Below are 19,809 nucleotides of genomic sequence, written 5' to 3'. Positions count from 1 at the left end.
AAACTTACCTTTAGTAACTCTAAATAATTTTACCTTAAACAATATGAGACAAATATATAATAATTCTTATTTTAAAATAAAATGAGTACATTCCAGTTTTTAGAATTGTTTTTATTTACAAGTATATAGATCAAATTATTTACAGTAAAGGGACATCTTTTACAGTGTTTGAGAGATGACAAGACTATAAAGATCGAAGCAGCAGCAACAACAGGCAGATGACCAGGGTAGAAGTCAAGGATGAACGAGGGGGAGCCATTCCTGTCCCTGTTGTATTCGCCCAGGGAGCCCAGTAATTTTGCCAGTTTTGAGGAAGAGCCCGAGGGTCCTGAGTGTTGGGCACTGGTGGCACCATGATCTGGCGGTAGCCGCCTAGGGCGTGTGTCAGTGCCCCCACCAAGGACGGAAATGTAGACGAGAGGTCCTTGATCTCGCACGGGTCCTTTTCAAGATTGAACAAGCAGTAGTCCTGGACACACGGCTTAACACTTGCTGTTGTCTCTGTGCACCTACACAGAACATGATGTATTCGTAACTGAACCGTACCTATCGATGACACTAGGATATAACACATTACATACTTGCCTGGAATCTATGGAAGCCTGAGATCGCAGAGCCAATAGGTCCATCTCTGGGAGGGTAAGATTGAGTGCCAGTGCTGCTTGGCTCTGCAGTATCTGGTCTACAGAGTACTGGGGTACCTCGGTGCCTCGCCCACTTTCTCCTGCATAAGTGTTCAACACACTGTCTTTTGTGTCTAGTAACAGAATACTTATTATTCAACACCTATAATAGCACTTCTGATAGCACACAAGTTTGAAATAATACAGAATTAAAGTAGTTGATTGAATATACTGTACTTTCAATTGCTGTTTGATTCAAGAGATCGTGGAAACTGTAACATTAAAAACCTATGCAATATAAAAAACACAGTAAAGGATTGCTGTGATTTCATAGTGAATCATTCATAGAAGATATTTGAATTAACAGTAAGAGTAATATAATATTTGTCTGTCCATATACACTTCTACTGCTAAAATATTTTATCGTTAATAAGCTTCTTCTTCAACAGAAAACAATTTATTAAGGGTGCTAACACTCTAGACTATTTGGGTTCCTCTAAATATAAAGTAACATATTCTCTACCACAAGTAACAAACAAATGGAAAAAAAAACTATTATAAACCTTCCAACAGTTGTTATGAGTCACATAAAAGCCAAATATTTTACATCATAACTGTATCTATAAAGGTGTTAACAAAGAATAATTTCCCACTATCACTAATATTAGAGTTGTAGTGTATTTGAAACTAAATATTTTCCTTCATAGTTTAACACTCTCAGCCCACATAAAGATTCACAGTAAGAATATTTGCACTTGCTGTAGAGTAACAGAGACATCTGGGACTGAAAGTGTTAACTGTGTTGGTAGTATGAGTTGCGATTTCTGTGATATGTACAGTAGAATGTCAAATAAACACTTGTGATAGGCTACTACCCATAATGCTACTCTCCCTCCCTCTCTCCCAAGTGCCCCTCACCATGAACCAAATACTTTTACATCCAAGCCTTATCCATCATACACTACCTACCTAAATATGTAACAGATCAGGATAGTAAAAAAATATAATTTCATTTCGGTTTGTGGTCTTTTGAATATAATTAATTGTTATGTTGAATTACTGTCAACACAGCAATAGTACCATTATTTTAATAAACCTCCTAAGAGTTTCCAATTAGGATTAACTTTGAAAATTAAAAATTTTAGTTTAGTAAAAAGAGTGAAAGACTTTAATTTTTTTTAAATTATTTGATTCCTAAAAATATTTTAAGTCAAAAATATACAGTATACGTTTTTATATAAAACTAATATAATAGTAATAAAATTAACGTACATCTTACAACCTTCCAGGGCCACTTGATGAGTGCCTCATTGCCATTGATAGGGTTGAGTTCCACCAACATTTCTATTCTCTTGCCAGCCCACCCTTGCCCTATCATTGCCCCCCACTGATCCACACCATCTATTTTGCCCAGGTCCACCACATCTCCGCCTGTACAAACAACAATGAACAACCTTCTGACAAATCTGATATTCACCATTAAGCAGTTCCGCTATCCTGCTGTTCCATCTTCATGTAATTTATTCTCCAGTGCTCATCCCTCACACTCAGAGCCACCACATCCCCACCTGTACAAATACCAATTAACATTGCATTAAGAAATCTGATATTCACCAAGAAGTGCAGGGCCGTGCGCAGAATTTTATTTAGGGGGGGTTCTATACTTATTTTATGAAATAAAAAAGAAGAAACTTAAATAAGTAATAGATTAAAAATTAATACGTATGGAAAATGAGTTTATTATAAAATTGTAAAACTACATACTTTTAATACATTTGTAATTCATTCTTTAAACAAAGTAAAAACTTTTTCAAATAAAAACATATGTGATCTACTCTTTCAATAAGTTGATGCGTCGAGGTACAGAACAAAATTCATCTAATACTGAGTTCACATCTACTTCAATGTCTCGATGAATGTTCAGTGATGCCAATCCGTTCAATCAATTTTCACTCATGGTAGAACGCAAATAATTTTTCAACCTGCGTAATGTTGAGAAAGAGCGTTCGTTTGTCAAAGTTGTTACTGGTAGTACAGCCATTACCCTCAAGATTTTATGGACATTAGGTCGCTCCGTTTTTGATCCCGCGCGACCAATTGTGTAGCGCGTCGGAGCTCCAATTTTTAAACAGTATATAACACAAATCAGGCGGAAAGCGCGCGCAATCAAACGATTGGAAATATTTGCGCGCGAATGCGCGTAAACTGACGGCGCAATAGAGCACAATTAAACTGATATATGGAAACAATATGATATATCCCAATCTTCAAGGGGGGGTTTGAACCCCCAAAACCCCCCCCATACGCATGGGCCTGAAGAAGTGGTTCCGCTATCCTGCTGTTCCATCTTCATGTCATTTATTCTCCAGTGCTCAACCCTCACACTCAGGGCCACGACATCCCCACCTGTACAAATATCAATTAACATTGCACTAAGAAATCTGATGTTCACCATTAAGCAGTTCCGCTATCCTGCTGTTCCATCTTCATGTCATTTATTCTGCAGTGCTCAACCCTCACACTCAGGGCCACGACATCCCCACCTGTACAAATACCAATTAACATTGCACTAAGAAATCTGATATTCACCATTAAGCAGTTCCGCTATCCTGCTGTTCCATCTTCATGTCATTTATTCTCCAGTGCTCAACCCTCACACTCAGGGCCACGACATCCCCACCTGTACAAATACCAATTAACATTGCACTAAGAAATCTGATGTTCACCATTAAGCAGTTCCGCTATCCTGCTGTTCCATCTTCATGTCATTTATTCTGCAGTGCTCAACCCTCACACTCAGGGCCACGACATCCCCACCTGTACAAATACCAATTAACATTGCACTAAGAAATCTGATATTCACCATTAAGCAGTTCCGCTATCCTGCTGTTCCATCTTCATGTCATTTATTCTCCAGTGCTCAACCCTCACACTCAGGGCCACCACATCCCCACCTGTACCAATGATAATCACACTAACAAATCTGATATTCACCAGGATGCACTTCCGCTATCCTGCAGTTCCACCTTCATGTCATTTGTTCTCCAGTGCTCCACCCCGACACACAGGACTACCACATCTCTGTTTGTACAATTTTAAAACAAAACAAATATAACTGTGAAAAATTACTCTTTTGCTCAGGTGTTTTAATAAAGAATAAGACAAGAATAAAGGATCTAATATTTGAAGGAAGATGGTTAATTTGTGTCAAAGATTTCACATTGAGGATATTTAGATACTGTATGAGGGCTGTTAAAAAAGTATAATAACTTCTGTCCTCCTGCTTAAATGAATGAAGCGCTGGCGGCAAAGCTTAGTGGGGATGTAGAGGGGACTGTCATGCTTGCACATCCACTGTTTTGTGTCATGACATAGCTTTAGTTGGCGGCAGTTAGCCTAGTAGTATAGACTTCTCGGTTGTGCTCGGCAGTTGTTATCAAGTTATAAAATGACAGGGAAACTTAAGCAGTGTTACTGCATTAAATTTTGCCAAAAGCTAGGTGATTCGCAAGAGGAAACAATTCACAAGATTCAACAGGCTTGTGGGGAGTCTGCCATGAGCAGTGTTAGAATAAAAGACCAATTGGTTCAAAAATGGTCAAACGTTAGTGGAAAGTTACACTGGAAAATTAACAAACTGTTTGTTGAATTAACAAAAGTCTAATACTTTTTTAACAACTCTCGTATTCTTAAACTGCAATAATTAATTGTTTGAAAATAGATATGAGACAAGAAGTTCAGCAGTCATTAATTTGATAGATTTCTAAACTATACTGAAAATAAATTATAAACAATTAGTATTAACAGATCATATTTTTAACAATTCCTTAAGATACTCAAATGTAAGTTTCTCAAGTTTATGTGTTTGAAATGAGCTCTCTTTATAACTCAATACTAAACTACTAGCTCACGTTAAAAGTGAAGCCAAGATACTTAGCCAACAGCTGACTAATGCTCCCTCTTAACTTCTATAGATGTCATCCAATTAATCAGTGCATAATCATTCTACAAATTTTTGTGAACTGTTTCCACATTTTATTCAATTTCATCCATAGATCATGTATTTACTAACTAAAGAAATCTAGAGAGGACTATCTTTATTGTATAACTAGCCTCTCTTTCAACAAATTTGGAGCATAATCTAGAGTTTTGTTTTAAATTATTCCACTGACTACAGAGGTTCCAAAATGATGAGTTAATGATTTTGTTTGAGTTAATATATCAAATTACATCACTCACATAAACATTTTGGTATCTGCTTACTAAGTTTTTATTTTCTTTAGCACATAGCCTGAATTTACTTATAGCCCTTAATTTACAGTAAATTTGAGTACTGTAAACAGAGGTCTTCTGTTCTATTTTTTCCATTGTCATAAAAATATAGAAAAGAATAGAAAAAAACAAAACTTATAGTTATGGCCTATATTTACCTATACAGTAACTGAGCTGTACTAAAGCTAAATTAAGCTAAACTCTAATCCATTGTTACCAGCAGCAGAGTAAAGCGTAGGCAGCCAGTCCGTAATGTGGATGAGCTGATCATACACTCTGTTACCCTTCACTAGAGGGCTCCAAAGAGCTGCAGCAGTTCGTACTCCACCTTCATGACATGACACCTTCATCTGCAAAATCACTAGTAACGATAAGTCAAGTAATATATCTGTATCCTAATATTTGCTTTAATATTATTTAATATTTTCTCTAGGAACTATTGGTACTCTCGAACTATGAGTACGCCACATTTACCTTCTTTGAGTTGTTAGTCATGGTATGGGAATGCTCACCTGATATGGTATGGTAAGTTACAATATACATGCTCTTATCATTTCCTGTTTTTATGTTAATCTAATTTCAAGATTGCTTAAGTTATAACTTTAAATACCTACAGTTTCTAATTGAATGATCAACAATTCAAACATGTTACTGTTTTCAAGTAAGGTATCGTAAATGATTGTGAGTATGAAATTATAAAACTGATTGCATCACTTTAACGCATCCGAGCAGTTGAAAGTCTATTAGCTACAGAGTCTTATGTCACCGAATGTTAAACGAGCTGACGGAATACAATCAGCTAGAGTGAGAGCCAGATCATGAAGGTGTCAATGGAAATGAGGACACAAACTTGACAAGAAAGGTGTCACATTTTTTTGACAGGTCAGGATCTTCAAGTTAGTCCCCAGAGTTTCAGGAAGGGAAAAGAAGTAAAAGAGGTGAACTAAAAACCTCATTGTGGCAAAAAACCTACTAACTAAGGCACTTTGGAGATATAAATTCAATGGCTTTGGCCCTACCTAAGAAATTGTACAGGACAGAGAACTCCGTGAAAATATTAATGCATGAATAGTGACAAAAACAACTGGGACTGTGTGCCTTGGAGGTCAGTAGATTTGACAATGAAGAGGAAGAGTCGGTAGAATTCTATACTGTCTAGAAATCCCAAGCATTAGCAAAAGCAGACTAAAAAGCTTAATCTGAGCCCATGGATGTGTGGGGTGTCTCAGACTACATCACACGTGCAATTGAAGTATTAGCCTAATTTAATATTTTATATACTAAAATTTACTTTGCAGACACATACCCCACGCAAAGGCCAGTTTGAGCCGTAGTTGTGGTAGCCCCAGAGAGGGTCTAAGGTAGGTGCTCCATTATCTGAGGTGAACAAGATGATAGAGTTGTCCAGCATTTTGCTAGACCGCAGAGCTTCCACAATAGCCCCAATTGTATCGTCTACTCCACGCACCATCCCTGAACATTCCACTCTGAATATTACATAGGTTACAATTACTACTCATTGCATTTATCACATACAGTAGTAAGGCTAACATATAAATCGTCTGTTGGTTTTTAATGACATTCTCTATAAAGTAGAATTTTTTACATTTGGAATTTTCTATTTTATGACTATGTAGATCTCTATTTTTTAGCATAATACCAATGGATGTTTGATTAATAAAATTACCAATATTTGCATGTATAAGTAAAAAGCGTTTGGATGTGTATTAGTCATATGTTTACAAACTGACATCTCCTATATTTCTACAACAAAAGTAAGAGCTTAAAAATGTTTGATGTTTTACATTGTTTTTGAGGAGTAATACTCAAGGTCATTTCATTATAGCTGGCTTTCTATATGAGAGAATGCTATAATAATAGAGAAAGGTATCACCAATCTTACTGTTACATTTATGTATGGCTAGAGAACATTTTTTTAACAATTTGGTGCCAAATCTGATTAGAATTTTGAGGAGAATGGCTATAAATATTTATGAAACATTCTACCACATAATGATTTGTACTACATCTAACTAGTTTTATAATTATTACAAAAAATAATAACTTTTACGGCAAAAAAGGTTTTTATATCTCATAAGTTTTTAAGAAATACTTATGATGCTGAAAAAATCTGCTTGTGTCTCATCCATGAAGCATTACAAAAATTAAAATTTGTTTTAAAATAAGAATCTAAGAAACAACATTTTGTTTTGTGCTATTTGATATTGAAAAGAATCACACAACGAATTATTTTATCTTCCCTTACTTCATTGACTGCAATAAGATTTTGAATCATATTGTTTTAAAATTAATTAATTTACAAGTATATTCCAACACAATAGAACCAGTAATGTAATGTAACAATTTACCAGCATAGAGCCTGCGGTAGACATCGGTAATGTAGTGATGTTCTCCTTCATTTTGTGACAAGTTGCTCACCTCGAATTTGTTACCTGGGTTGGCAGTGTGGGGCGCAGACAATGCCACCTGCAGGTACAGTGGCTTCTGGGACTCATGAGACCGAATTATAGAAACTGCCTCCTGTCACCAGAACAGATGATTTATTTGAATTTTTACTGCTGAGTATTAGGTAATTAAATTTATTGTTCCATGAACAAAAAGAACTTGCCTCAGTAAGGAGATCAGTCAGGTAGTGACCAGAGAACTCCTGCCAGGCTCCGGATCCGTTCCTCCAGGCATCTATACCTGCTACTCCCTGTCACACAATTCCCATTCATTAGTTCAATAAACATATATAAACTGTTTAAGGAGGTGATAAGGAGTGAAGAAAACAAGGGCACAGATCTGAATGTAAGCTATCAATGTCGTAATAATGTTTAATACTTGTATATGGTCTCCATTCACCATTACTTCTTCATTGATATAAAAAGATAAACAAAATTAAAATTGCACATTTTTCATAAAATATTGTATTGAGTTCGGAGGAAAGAAATGCAAGATAACATTAGAATTTTATTATGCTTCCTTATGCCTCCTACCCAGGAAATCTTCAGCTATAATAGTTCTGCAAGCAGGCTCGTATTCAGACCAGTATTTTTTGACAATTTTACTGAACCTCGCCAAGAGTCTATGGAGCGACAGGGGCGCAGTGGCAGGGCATGACGCGGCCTGCCGAAGCTGAGTACGGCCCTGTTTGCAAGCCCTTCCTCCTGAAGGAATCTGAACCCTTGCACATGGCCAAGACTGGATGCTTCTTCTGCTTCAACTTGATACCAGCTCAGTTTAAGTCCCTCTCCCTCCTAATGCATTATATTTTAACAGTAGATGATACTATATTCCTTCCCAACCTGACAGAATCTGCAGGTACATTATTCCTTTAACCCAAGCTTCCTCAGGTGTTTTTTTCAGATTGCAATACCCTGCAAGAAGCTCAAAACTACTGTAACTCTTAGCTTGTTTTCGCCGAGTCTGATAAACTTCTCAGTTCATAATTCTCAATTCTGTCTTAAATCCTAAAGGCATCTTCTCTTTCCCTGATTTTTCCTAAAATGTGGCATTTCCCCTTGACTCACACCCTGGTTCAGATTCTATTAAATGTTTGGAAGCACTTTCCTGGCTTCTTAATGTCCTGTGACTCTTGTGTTCTTGAGAGTATATTGTTTTATCCCATATCATTGATGGTCTACTTACAGCTCAACATCATTTCAAAGCTAATGTCTTTAACTTCTGATGGTATGATTCTTAAGTTTATTGAATATACTTTTTGTCCTTTCCTTCTTAATTCTTAAACCCACATGGGTTGCTCAAAATTGTAAGTCATAACATTGCTAGGTAGTTTTAATATGTGAACATGGCCACTCGTCATTTGTTATTATTCTCTTATTGTGTATAGACCTATTGAGACCTGTATTCTTTAGTATTTTTTGTAATAATTAAAGTTAAACAGACTTATTAGGCCTATATTCTTACCAGGGACTATAAGAATGTCCATGTAAAATTTCAGTACAATCTATTGAATAGCTAACGCGTGAAAACAAAACGAACTAAGACACTTTCACATTTATAATACCATTAGGATTAGGACTGGATGTATAGTGTACATGAAGTCTGCACTCTACATGTTTGTTGTGATTCCTGACCCATGTGTTTCACAAAGCTTTGGTATGATTTATTTATCCCAAAAAGGAATAAATTCTGGCTAGTTTATACCTTCCAACTGAACCAACACTGGGTACAGCAAAGTTCTATGCATTACTACATCTGGATAACCCCATGGGTGTCCAGGAGTTACAATACTAATAGGATATGTTGAGACATTGGAGCAAAAAGGTTGATCACTTTGGTATGATTTATTTATCCCAAAAAGGAATAAATTCTGGCTAGTTTATACCTTCCAACTGAACCAACACTGGGTACAGCAAAGTTCTATGCATTACTACATCTGGATAACCCCATGGGTGTCCAGGAGTTACAATACTAATAGGATATGTTGAGACATTGAGCAAAAAGGTTGATCACTTTATAACTACTATGATATATCTACCATCATTGGGTCTATTTAACTATGGTGGATGACTTGGCCAGGCCCGTGCTGGCCCGGGGGGACAGGGGGACGTGTCCCCCTGCGCCCTCGCCTTAAAGGTAAACCGGCGCCCTCTTGAAACTAGACGAAAAAGCCAAAAATCATTCGAGAAAAGAGCTAAAAAGGAAAAGGAAACAGGAGAGAAGAAAAAGGTAGTCGGAAGAGGTAGCCACGTGATATTTCTCAGCAATACAACATTGATTAAAATTGTTAAAATTCTTCGTGATGAAATTGTAAGTAATATGATCAGCTCAAGTGAAGGAAGCGGTAAACTTCTCCATTTTAATGGACACTACAATAGACATATCAGGAAATGATCAATGTTCATACGTTGTTCGGTTCGTTAACGGAGGCCAAGTGCAGGAAAGACTGATATCTTTACAATGTGTATCATCAACTACCGATGCTCTGATGGATTCTTTAGAAAATACATTGAAAAATGTCGGAATCCCAGTGGAAAATTGTATAGCTAATGCTTTTGATGGAGCGTCAAATATGAGTGGAGCCTATGCAGGCTTAACTGCGAAATTGTCGGAGAGAATTCCGAACCATATACACACTTGGTGCTACGCTCATGTTTTAAACCTAGTTCTTACTGATACAGCACAAATACTTCCTTCAACGATCACATTTTTTGGTTTGCTCCAAGAGGCACAAGTATTTTCAAAGGAATCATTAAAGAGACAACAGTTTTATTCAGCAGAAAATCCTGTTTTTAAACTCGGCGCTATTGGTGCTACACGTTGGCGGAGTAAGAGTGATGCTACCACTAAGATATTTGACAGGATTGATAATTGGACAACAAGCACCCCACTTGACCCTTCACATCAAGCCAAACATGTATTCCATGAACTGACCGTAGCGTTACAAAAGATTTCCTTGTCCCCTGAATTGAACACTACAGTTAGTAGTAGTGCAACAGGACTTCTTAGTAAGTTTCTAGAGTTTGAAACAACAGTTATTGCAATGACCTTCCTGCAAATATTTAAAGTTACTACACCGTTATCAGACTACCTCCAAACGAAGAATCTTGACTTTGCTCAAGCCTGGAGGCTAATAGAGTCAGCAACTGAAAGACTGAAAGACCTGCGAAATAGGTTTTATGAAACTCTAGAAGCAACACACACATTCGTTAGGAAATTCAATGAGAAGATCAAGGCGTCCTCAGAATTTGAGGATCTGAAAGATTTGATGATGGAAACTACATTCAAAAAGTCAAGGTCAAGGATAGTAAAAAAAATGGCCGGTGAAAAATGTAGTGATGAAAGTGTTGCCTCTTCTCCTGAAGATACTTCTTTCAGGATAACTGTCTATAACTGTGTTGTAGACACTATAATACAAACGATGAAAACTCGTTTGAGTTAAAATGAGTTAAAATGTTGTTTAAAATGTAACATGTAAGCCTTGCCGAATTGCTGACTGAGCGGGTCTACACATTTGCGCAGTGGCAGTGGGCGATTCTATAACGCAGTCGTGTTGGGGGAGGGTAGGAAAGAGGAGATGCTTGAAAACATGAACAACTTAATTAGTTCAAAGTGTTTGCAACTAACTACCATTTATTTATTTTCCTTTTTCGAGCTATATACGTTCAAATTTATTGATTTAATTCTTATTTTTTAAATTGATAATGCACAAAAATAAGCAATGTTCGTTCATTACAATTTGTAAGTGTCAAATAAGGTAAAAAACGCAGATTTAAGTGGTTTATTAAATTTTTTTGTATCTTTGATTTGTGTGCATTATTTGTAATATTTTTACAATGAACAGGTCTTTGCTAAAGTGTAAATTTTCTTCGTTACTGCTTGAAGAAAAATATGCTTCATGTAGCTTAAAAACACGTTTTTAGGTGTTTATTTTTTCAAAAATTCCCGGGGGAGGAACCCCCGGACCCCCCGCCAACACGGGGGGGTATTTCATACCCCCCGGTGTCCCAGTTGGTTGGCGCCCTCACCACCCCTGTCCCCCGCCCTTTCGACGTACCCAGCACGGGCCTGGACTTGGCGTGGGCTGAGCTCCCTGCGTGTTGCTAGCTTAAACATGGGGAGTACTGTCCTTGAACTGTTTTGACTGGCAGAGTCTGGAACATAGCCAGTCTCCCATTCTTCCAAGGTGAGCTGACTAAGATATAGAGCCCACCATCCCTCGTAGGAGCTCGACCACTTTAGTTTTAATTTTTTGTCTCATACCATTGTTTCAAAATCTGTAAATATTAAGATTTTCAAATTTTAGGTTCTCATAGCCTCAAATTTAGACCTTTTTTGATTTAGAAGTAGAATTATAAATACAATTTTCACTTTTGGTAACTCAGTCCCCCCCCCACCCCCACAAAGAATTGTAATTATTTAAAACATTGAGATATTCTGATTCAGATATATTTTGGTTTGCTATTTGGTATATTAAGTTAAAATTCACATATTCAAAAATGTCCATTTTTCAGTTTAAATGTCAAACTTTTGAATTAGCAATTGAGTATTTTCTTCATGTTAAACACTAAGCACAATCTAAACATGGAATAATTTACTTTCATATTTTAGGGAGTAAAATAAATACTTTTTATGCAAGTAATTTTTCTTTAAGAAACGGATGGGTTATAAAAATTGGTTAAGTTAGGGATTCAGAACTATAAGAAATATCATGGGTAGTGTGTGTTCACTGGAACAAGATGCTGAGAAACTTCTACTAAAAAGAATAGTAATATTCTAAAAGCAAAATTTCTATAAGTTTATTTAACAAAATAAACCAGCATGATTCCGGATTTTAGGAGTCAAGTCTGCAACAGCATCAGATTTCAGATGCTTCATGTGAGAGGAAGGTGAACTGGACCAAAACCCTCCATTTGCATAGAACAGCTCTTCCCACCATAACTGCTTTATGTGTAGGAGACTCAGTTGCTCCACCGTGCTTTGGGATCATGTCAGTCAACATCTTCTCAGACAATGAGAATACCTCTCCACCTAGATTTGCACTACATCTAGTAGTCTGATTGTCTTAGATGTCGAAACGATGCAGGAGGTTAGTTTCGAGCTTTTTCGTTCATCGTTGCTGGCTATTTTTTTATCCCTTCAGACAAGCATAATTCCAGATTTCAGAAGTCAAGTCTGCAACATCAGATTTCAGATTCTGCATGTAAGAGGAAGGTGAACTGGAGCAAAACTCAGCATCCATTTAGGCCTAACCCTTTTGGTGTTGAAGAATCCTTCCAGAGTTTTTAACTATTTTATTCCTAACTCAAGATTACGACTTTTACTCTGTAGGCTATTGCAAAATTTGTCTACTCTCTCCAAAATGTCACTCCATACAACTAAAAAAAGAGTGGATTTAAAATTCTGCAAATTATCCTCAGTTTTTGAACTTCCTTAAAAAGTTCTTGACCCGTTTCTTTGTTGAGGACGATTTTTCAGCCTTACATGTCAGAAATAATGAATGAAAAAAAAAATAATAATCTTTTACTAAAAAAGTAATTGAACATTTTGAAAATTTGGAGGGGGCCAGATCAAAGTCAGTAGTTAATTCTTAACAGAATATTAATAATATGAGTGTTATGTATTAGAAGCTTGCATATTAATAGTATAATAATTTTTTAAAGTCAAAATATAATATAATAAAATCATTATTAATTATAATCATACAATTCAGGGTGTTTATAAACACTTTTAACTAATGTGGTTGTAGACACATATTATTATGTACTGTTAAACTAATAACAACATAGTTTGACAATCACATTTCTGGTCACCTGTATGACATAAACCTCGTCCTCTCAGACGCTCGAAACCTAGCCAGTTGCAATAAAGGCTAAGTCCGAACCCCTTAATCACTGAGATCATGGGGTGGCACGGTCATCACGGTATCTGAGGTAAGTAATTACCATACAGATGACAGTAGTAGACCGTCCAGACTTGACTAGTCTACTAGACTACACGCCTTTCATCCAGTGAGAGTCACCCGACTCCTTTTCCATTTACAATCACGTAATTATTTCTGAAGTATTATAAATATATAAAAAAAACCCTACTAAGTTTATTATAATTTTAATTAAACAGAAATTTTTGGTTGAACACAGTTCAATGTTACTGAACAAGTAAATTAACTTTAGTAAGTAAGTTTTGTTGTCGACAATAGCGTTACCTAGCGGATTACGAAAGCAACATGGTTTCGACTAATAGTTCCCAATTTATCCGTTAGAAGCGCTATGCGGAGCGGCGCGGCGCGACAGCTATATCGGGATTTGTGTATTCTCGAGTCAGCCGAGTCTGAGGCTGTTAAACGCATTTTTGTACGTAGGTAGGATGTGCCCAAAAGTGAGAGTTGGGCGAATGAAATTGGGTAATTATTGTGGTTTCTATAATCTTATTCCTTGTTTGTTTCAATTGAACAACAATTATGTTGCTGATAAATTTAAAAAATAAGTAAACAATCTAAAACAACATAACGCTACTTTTGCATTCTAGTAATCAGCGTTAATTGGACATAAGTCTTGTAAGTTATTTTTATTCATTAATTAAAGGGTCGATAGAAAATATTACCGTATATTTGGTATGCTAAAGCGATGAGGGTTTAGTATTTATATATCACATAGTACTAATCTTGACTAAACTCTAGAATATTACTTACGTTTTCAAGATGGATACCGTCGTAATAGCTGAGGTATCCGGCGTAAAAACCAAAGTGGGAGTGAAATCCTCGCTGTAATGGTAAGTAGTCGGAGTGGTGAGATCCCAGATGCCACTTGCCTACTAGATGGGTTCGGTAACCCAGCCGGCTCAGATGCTGAAAAACACGTTTAATTTAAGCGTTTCGAATTATTTATAACAATGTTACAGATGAATAACACTTGTAAAGTTACTACAGTCTAAAAATATTAAAAACAATAGTTAAAACTCCATCTATAACTCTTTAAACCTATATTGCATAAGAACTTGAAAATGACAATATCACAAATATGATTAAATATTATATACAACAGTTACATCTGGTACTGAAAGTAAAATTATATATATATATATATATATATATATATATATATATATATATATATATGTACGTACGAAGCTGAGTACCAGAATTCTAATGATTCTGTCAATCATACCTGGGGCAGGAGTGTGAAGTTAAGGGAGAGGGCGCTGACGGTCCCCGACGAGATCGGAATTTGAATCCCTGCAACACCACAGAGGATTGTTCTCCCAGAGATAAACAATGTTCACTTGTCAGACACAGTGACAGACGTATCACATACCCGTGTGGACGGAGTATCTGCCGGTGAGGAAGGCTGCACGAGAGGGGGAGCACGTGGGCATGGTGTAATGGCGGTTGAGCACCACCCCCTGGTAGGCCAGGGCGTCGATGTTGGGGGTCATGATCTGGCTAGAGCCGTGGAAACTCACGTCATTCCATCCCTTTAAACAGTCAAGCCCAAAATTGTTGTATCAGTTAATTCACCAAGGTAAACAATTTTCAGTTTTCTAATTCACTTGACATTGTCTATTACTATGTTAATGACAATTACCATCTAAACTTGAGTCATAAACTGTTCACGGATTATCCTCGATGATACTTCAAGATCAAGTTGTTCCTAATGTTATAAACTAAACTTCTTAAATTTATATTGATCTGACTATAGCAGTTTTAAAAACAATTGCGAAAATAAATGCCAGAAACAAATTATGTCTCCTTAAGTGACGAAAACAATGTTTAACAGATAACACAAACAGGCAGATTTAGTCGATCTCTTAACTGAAGCCCTACAGAAGATTACTCATTCTGTAATCTCATCTGGCCATACACTAAAATGTATTTTTGGTACCAACAGTACATAGGAATTTCATCAACTTTTGAACTCTTGAATAGTAACTTAGGGGTACAATATTTTGCTTGGCATCTTATTTTAAAAACGTTAAAAAGGCACAAGTTTAAAAAATATTATTAGAATTTAATACTTTATTAAAATATAAGAATCAGTTAGTATTTCAGAAAATTATATTTTTGGGACTAAAACATACAGGTACATGTAAAAAGTCAACATTTTAAACTTCTCACATACCGTATGATTGGATTTTATTTATTTTCAACAGTTCGACCACTGTACAAAAGTATAATAGGTAATAACAATAAATGCATTGAACAAGTATAAAAAGCAATATAAATTTAGCAACTGATCAAAGTTTTTGGCCTTATCCGTTAAAGATTTCCGAAACTCCATATGATCAAGTTAGAACTAGACTAGTCTCCCTGAAATAATAACTTATTGTTACTATAAAAAAAAGAGAATTATTGAAATTCCATAAAAGAAGATAATATTTCATTTATTTACTTCTGGGCTAAACCCGGTTACTCCAAGTCTAAGTGTAATAACAACAAAAGGTATAGTGTGTCGGTAATTAAGTTGACGAAATGAAGACGGAGAATCACCATTTCAGTATTTTATAGTTTATTTGACAAAAACTAAAAGCAATCACGTTTTACGTGGTACTCCTGCAAGCCTTACTAATTCTAGCTAGAAATAATTTGTGACTAGAATGGAGTTATGATATTTAGTGCAAGGGAACTTTTTCAGAAAGCTGGAACTTCGCTAGGTATGAATGAACACAACACGTCAAGCTGGATGGGAGACAAACATACGCTACGGTTTCGCAATTCAAGAGGTTCAGAAAGTTCATGACACAAGATTAGCTGAGCTTACAGCGGGAGATAGGAGAATGGCGTGGAAAAGTGATATATGTGGTACGGGGAGTAAAACACATATTACAATAAAGAAATGTACAATACTTTTTGATCTGAAAACCTTTTCCGTAAATATATTTTTATAAATTATAAGATGCCGATTTGGGATTTAAGATTTAATCATTTCGTAGAACTAAACTCTTAAAAACAAAATATTATTGTTATTGTTAGCACACAATTTAAAATCTTTCTTTTCAACCACTTTTATTTATTTAGTTTGAAGTGAAATAACTAACCTTGTACCCAAAAGTATATTTACATTGTAAGGAACAAAATATCCAAAGTAATATTGACCTAAAAAATAAAAATAAATTAAAAGTTCTCAAAATTAGAGTTAATGTTAGGATATAATTTTTAAAAAGAGAAAGGGAATTATATATTATTAATCTCCAAAACGATCTTTAGCAGTCTTAAAGGATGACATAAACATTTGTCTGAAAGTTTAAATTAAAATAAAAAAATGGATAACCATAGCAGGTTCCCATAGCACAGGTAAAGTGAACGTTAAGGCGCAGATACCGACCGCAGTACACTGATGTACGGTTGATAGTTTATCGTGTTGGAAGGCTGTACACACGGCAACGTACTTTTGTCTGAGCGTGGTGTAACAGAAGTGTTGTGCTCTCCATTAAAACACATGTGGTGCCTATTTAAAGAAACTACTACTATATCATTTATTCACCTGTAGAATTGGCTAGTAATGGCTTGATAAGAAACGATAATATGTATCATTAGCTCGTTTACTGGCTTTCATTGTTGTAAACACTTGATGTAAGTCTAGAGTATGTAAAATATTATATAACGTGTGATAATAATGTTGACTACAGTGTCCAATAATTCCATTCTGATATAAATGTGCAAAAACTTGTTATGAACTTTTTTACTAAATTTGTGAATGCCTGGAGTACCCGCAGTTTACCGGTTCTCGAGAGTTCGGTTGCCCTCATAGCCTTGACTAGGCGTTTCCCTTTATTGTCGATATAATTAGTAGAATGGGATGCCCAAATTATATCTTAATGAACCAACGAAAATAACGGAACACAATAACTATTATAATATAAATCTCATGCAGTGGTGGGTCTCTGCAGCCCAAGGCCTTGAATGTATAAAGTTATGCAATCGATTTTTGGCTGGAAATTTTGTTTTTTATTTTAAAGTTATATACCTTTAATATAACTTCCCTGTTTGATGACAAAAAGTAGAAAATAATATTTTTATTATCATTTGACGATGAATTAAGAAATTTTGTAATTAAGAAAGTTATTTTTTATAAATTAAAAAAGTCGTTTTTTCTAAGTGAAGACATGCGCACAATGTAAAAGTTCATTTTCCTATCTTTAACAGTTTTTTTGGCCTACTCATTAGCTGTCCCTACACTCTTTTCCATTCTTACCACTCACCGTAGAATAATCAAAATAACTTTTTCTGTTTTGCCTGTCTTCAGAAATTCGTATCTAAGAGGGCTGCGACCAAACTTTTCTTCGATGCATAAAAAGTTATTCCGTCCGATAACCTATTGTTCCACCATAACGTTTTAGTGAACTTGGAAGTATCCAAAAATATACGATGCATAACCAAATATACAACTTTTACTAAGCATAACCATAAAATAGATATTCCAAACTGATTTTCTACATGCAATAAAAAATATGAAAATGTTCAATAAATGAAATCCACATATAAAACAATATATGTAGAGTTTAGATGAACCACACACATATGAAGCCAACTCCACGCATGCAAAAATTAAAAGTGTAAAAACACATAAATATATTTTGATCCTATTTCCAATGGCAAGGAAAAAGCCAAATTCGTACAAAGTGAAAGCTTTATATTTTTATAAAATCTCACACCTAAACAATCCATACCGACATAGTCCTATGTGTTGTTGAATAAATTGACGGAAAGGATATTGTAGAAAAAAATCCATGCATATGCAAGCAAAGCATTCCACCTTTGAAATCACAACTCTATAATAAAAGTAATCAAATAAATAACCAAAATACTTCCTGGTTCTCGTTGAACTAATATGCAAGATTGATATTTTGCCTATTAATTTGTTAGTATCGGATAACCTTAGTTTAAAATTTAGCGAAATTAGACCTTAAAAATCTTATTTTAATTATTGTATACTTTATTTATGTATCGTATTAGCAAACAGGGATTGTAGCTGAAAGGTCAGTCGCCTCGCACAGACGCATTCCCACGCTGTTTTGACACGAGCACAGAATTGAGGCTTTTCATTTTAATAACTTATGTACCTAACATTTGAAATGATTTCTTGAGAGGTTTAGATATTTTTTATCACATTTGTAGTTCTTGAAACTATTTACAACATTTTTCTTTAAGACTTATTATTTATTAAACAAACATTTGTTTTGAAATTGAAATTTCAGGTACTGTAGTACTAACTAAATTCATAGTACTATTCCTCTTTCAGTGTAATTGTATAATTAACTGTGACTTCAATGAGGAGTCTAGATTGGTGACGTTCTTTTACATTAACCAATGAATATTTATTTGTTTACTCATTCATCATTATGATCGTCTTAGTTTCCAAGCACTCTAATACTAATGCTTTTATTAATCAGCCACCAAGTGTTGTTTCTGTGTCAGTAAACAGCTGTAAGTAAATTATTACACAATAAAATAAATGTACTACTGAGAAAATTTTTTATTTTGAACTTTAATGGTTTTTTGAGGGTTTTGCTAAGGGTCTGACATGTGTTCAGTGCTATATGTTAGTATAAACATAATAAAACCGTCCTCGTGCAAGAAGAGCGTTTTATCTATGGCGAAAGTGTCTAAACTTAGACATCGCGTTGGAGTCTTAACAAGGTATTTAACTTCAAATAATTTCCTTTTTATGTATTTAACTATACTACATAATAACAGAATTCACATACGTTGTCAATTAATTTTTATGTCAACAGAATAAAAGACATTTAAAGATAAATTTATATGCGGAACTTCATTCAGTCATATCGTGTCAATTATATTGCTTATCTGATCAAGTTATTCTTTAAAGAACAATCTGGATTCACATTTATCTACGCTGCTTTTATTGAAAATAGAGATACAAAATAGGCCTACATAATTATAATAGATGTTAACAAATATTTATTTTGGAGATCGTGAGCATCATAAATTTATAGGTAAAAAGCGAAATACATTTCTTAACCAATAAGTGGTTACCATATCGTCTGCCATGATAACAACGATGTGTGGTGGGCCTTTGACGCCGCACACCACCACCACACTGCACACGCACCACAGAACCACAGCACACCACATGTCACCACAGTCTGAGTCCGGTCAGGCCACGAAGTGAGGTTAGGGTCGTGACAACCTTGGATACGTTACACAACGTTATCAGCAGCAAGCAGCCTCGCCCCACCGACTACTTACTGGTACTGGCCCCCTGCTACTGGTACTTTATCTGGGAGCACTTTTCGAGGAAACTCTACAGGAAGTGTTTTTATATAATCTTGGCATCTCTCTTGAGCACTGACGTAATTACTTCACACTGCAAGCATGTAATAATAAAGCACAGGGTATTCTCCTACAAGTGGACGAAGTTGTCATGATAGTCAAGTATGTTGGACTGCACCTTTCCGCGAATGTGTTGGACGGAAGCCCAAGGTGGTCTGA

General features: G+C 35.6%; 1 protein-coding gene across 1 annotated transcript; it reads right to left on the bottom strand.

The window, feature by feature from the left end:
- Positions 1-93: 93 nt before the first annotated feature.
- On the bottom strand, positions 94-19,575 carry LOC124359602 (arylsulfatase B-like). The gene is made up of 11 exons (XM_046812486.1): positions 19,354-19,575; positions 14,675-14,834; positions 14,528-14,595; positions 14,053-14,208; positions 7,525-7,611; positions 7,265-7,436; positions 6,202-6,368; positions 5,113-5,245; positions 1,896-2,054; positions 586-757; positions 94-509 (listed from the first exon to the last, which is right to left on the bottom strand). The coding sequence occupies exons 1-11, from the start codon at positions 19,450-19,452 to the stop codon at positions 185-187; spliced, it is 1,698 nt and encodes a 565-aa protein (XP_046668442.1). The 5' UTR covers positions 19,453-19,575; the 3' UTR covers positions 94-184.
- Between the last annotated feature and the right edge of the window lie 234 nt (positions 19,576-19,809).

Source organism: Homalodisca vitripennis, chromosome 4 (genome assembly GCF_021130785.1).
Source record: "Homalodisca vitripennis isolate AUS2020 chromosome 4, UT_GWSS_2.1, whole genome shotgun sequence".
NCBI lineage: Eukaryota > Metazoa > Arthropoda > Insecta > Hemiptera > Cicadellidae > Homalodisca > Homalodisca vitripennis.
The sequence above is the reverse complement of the archived record's forward strand: the minus strand, read 5'-3'. Positions and strand labels throughout refer to the sequence as shown.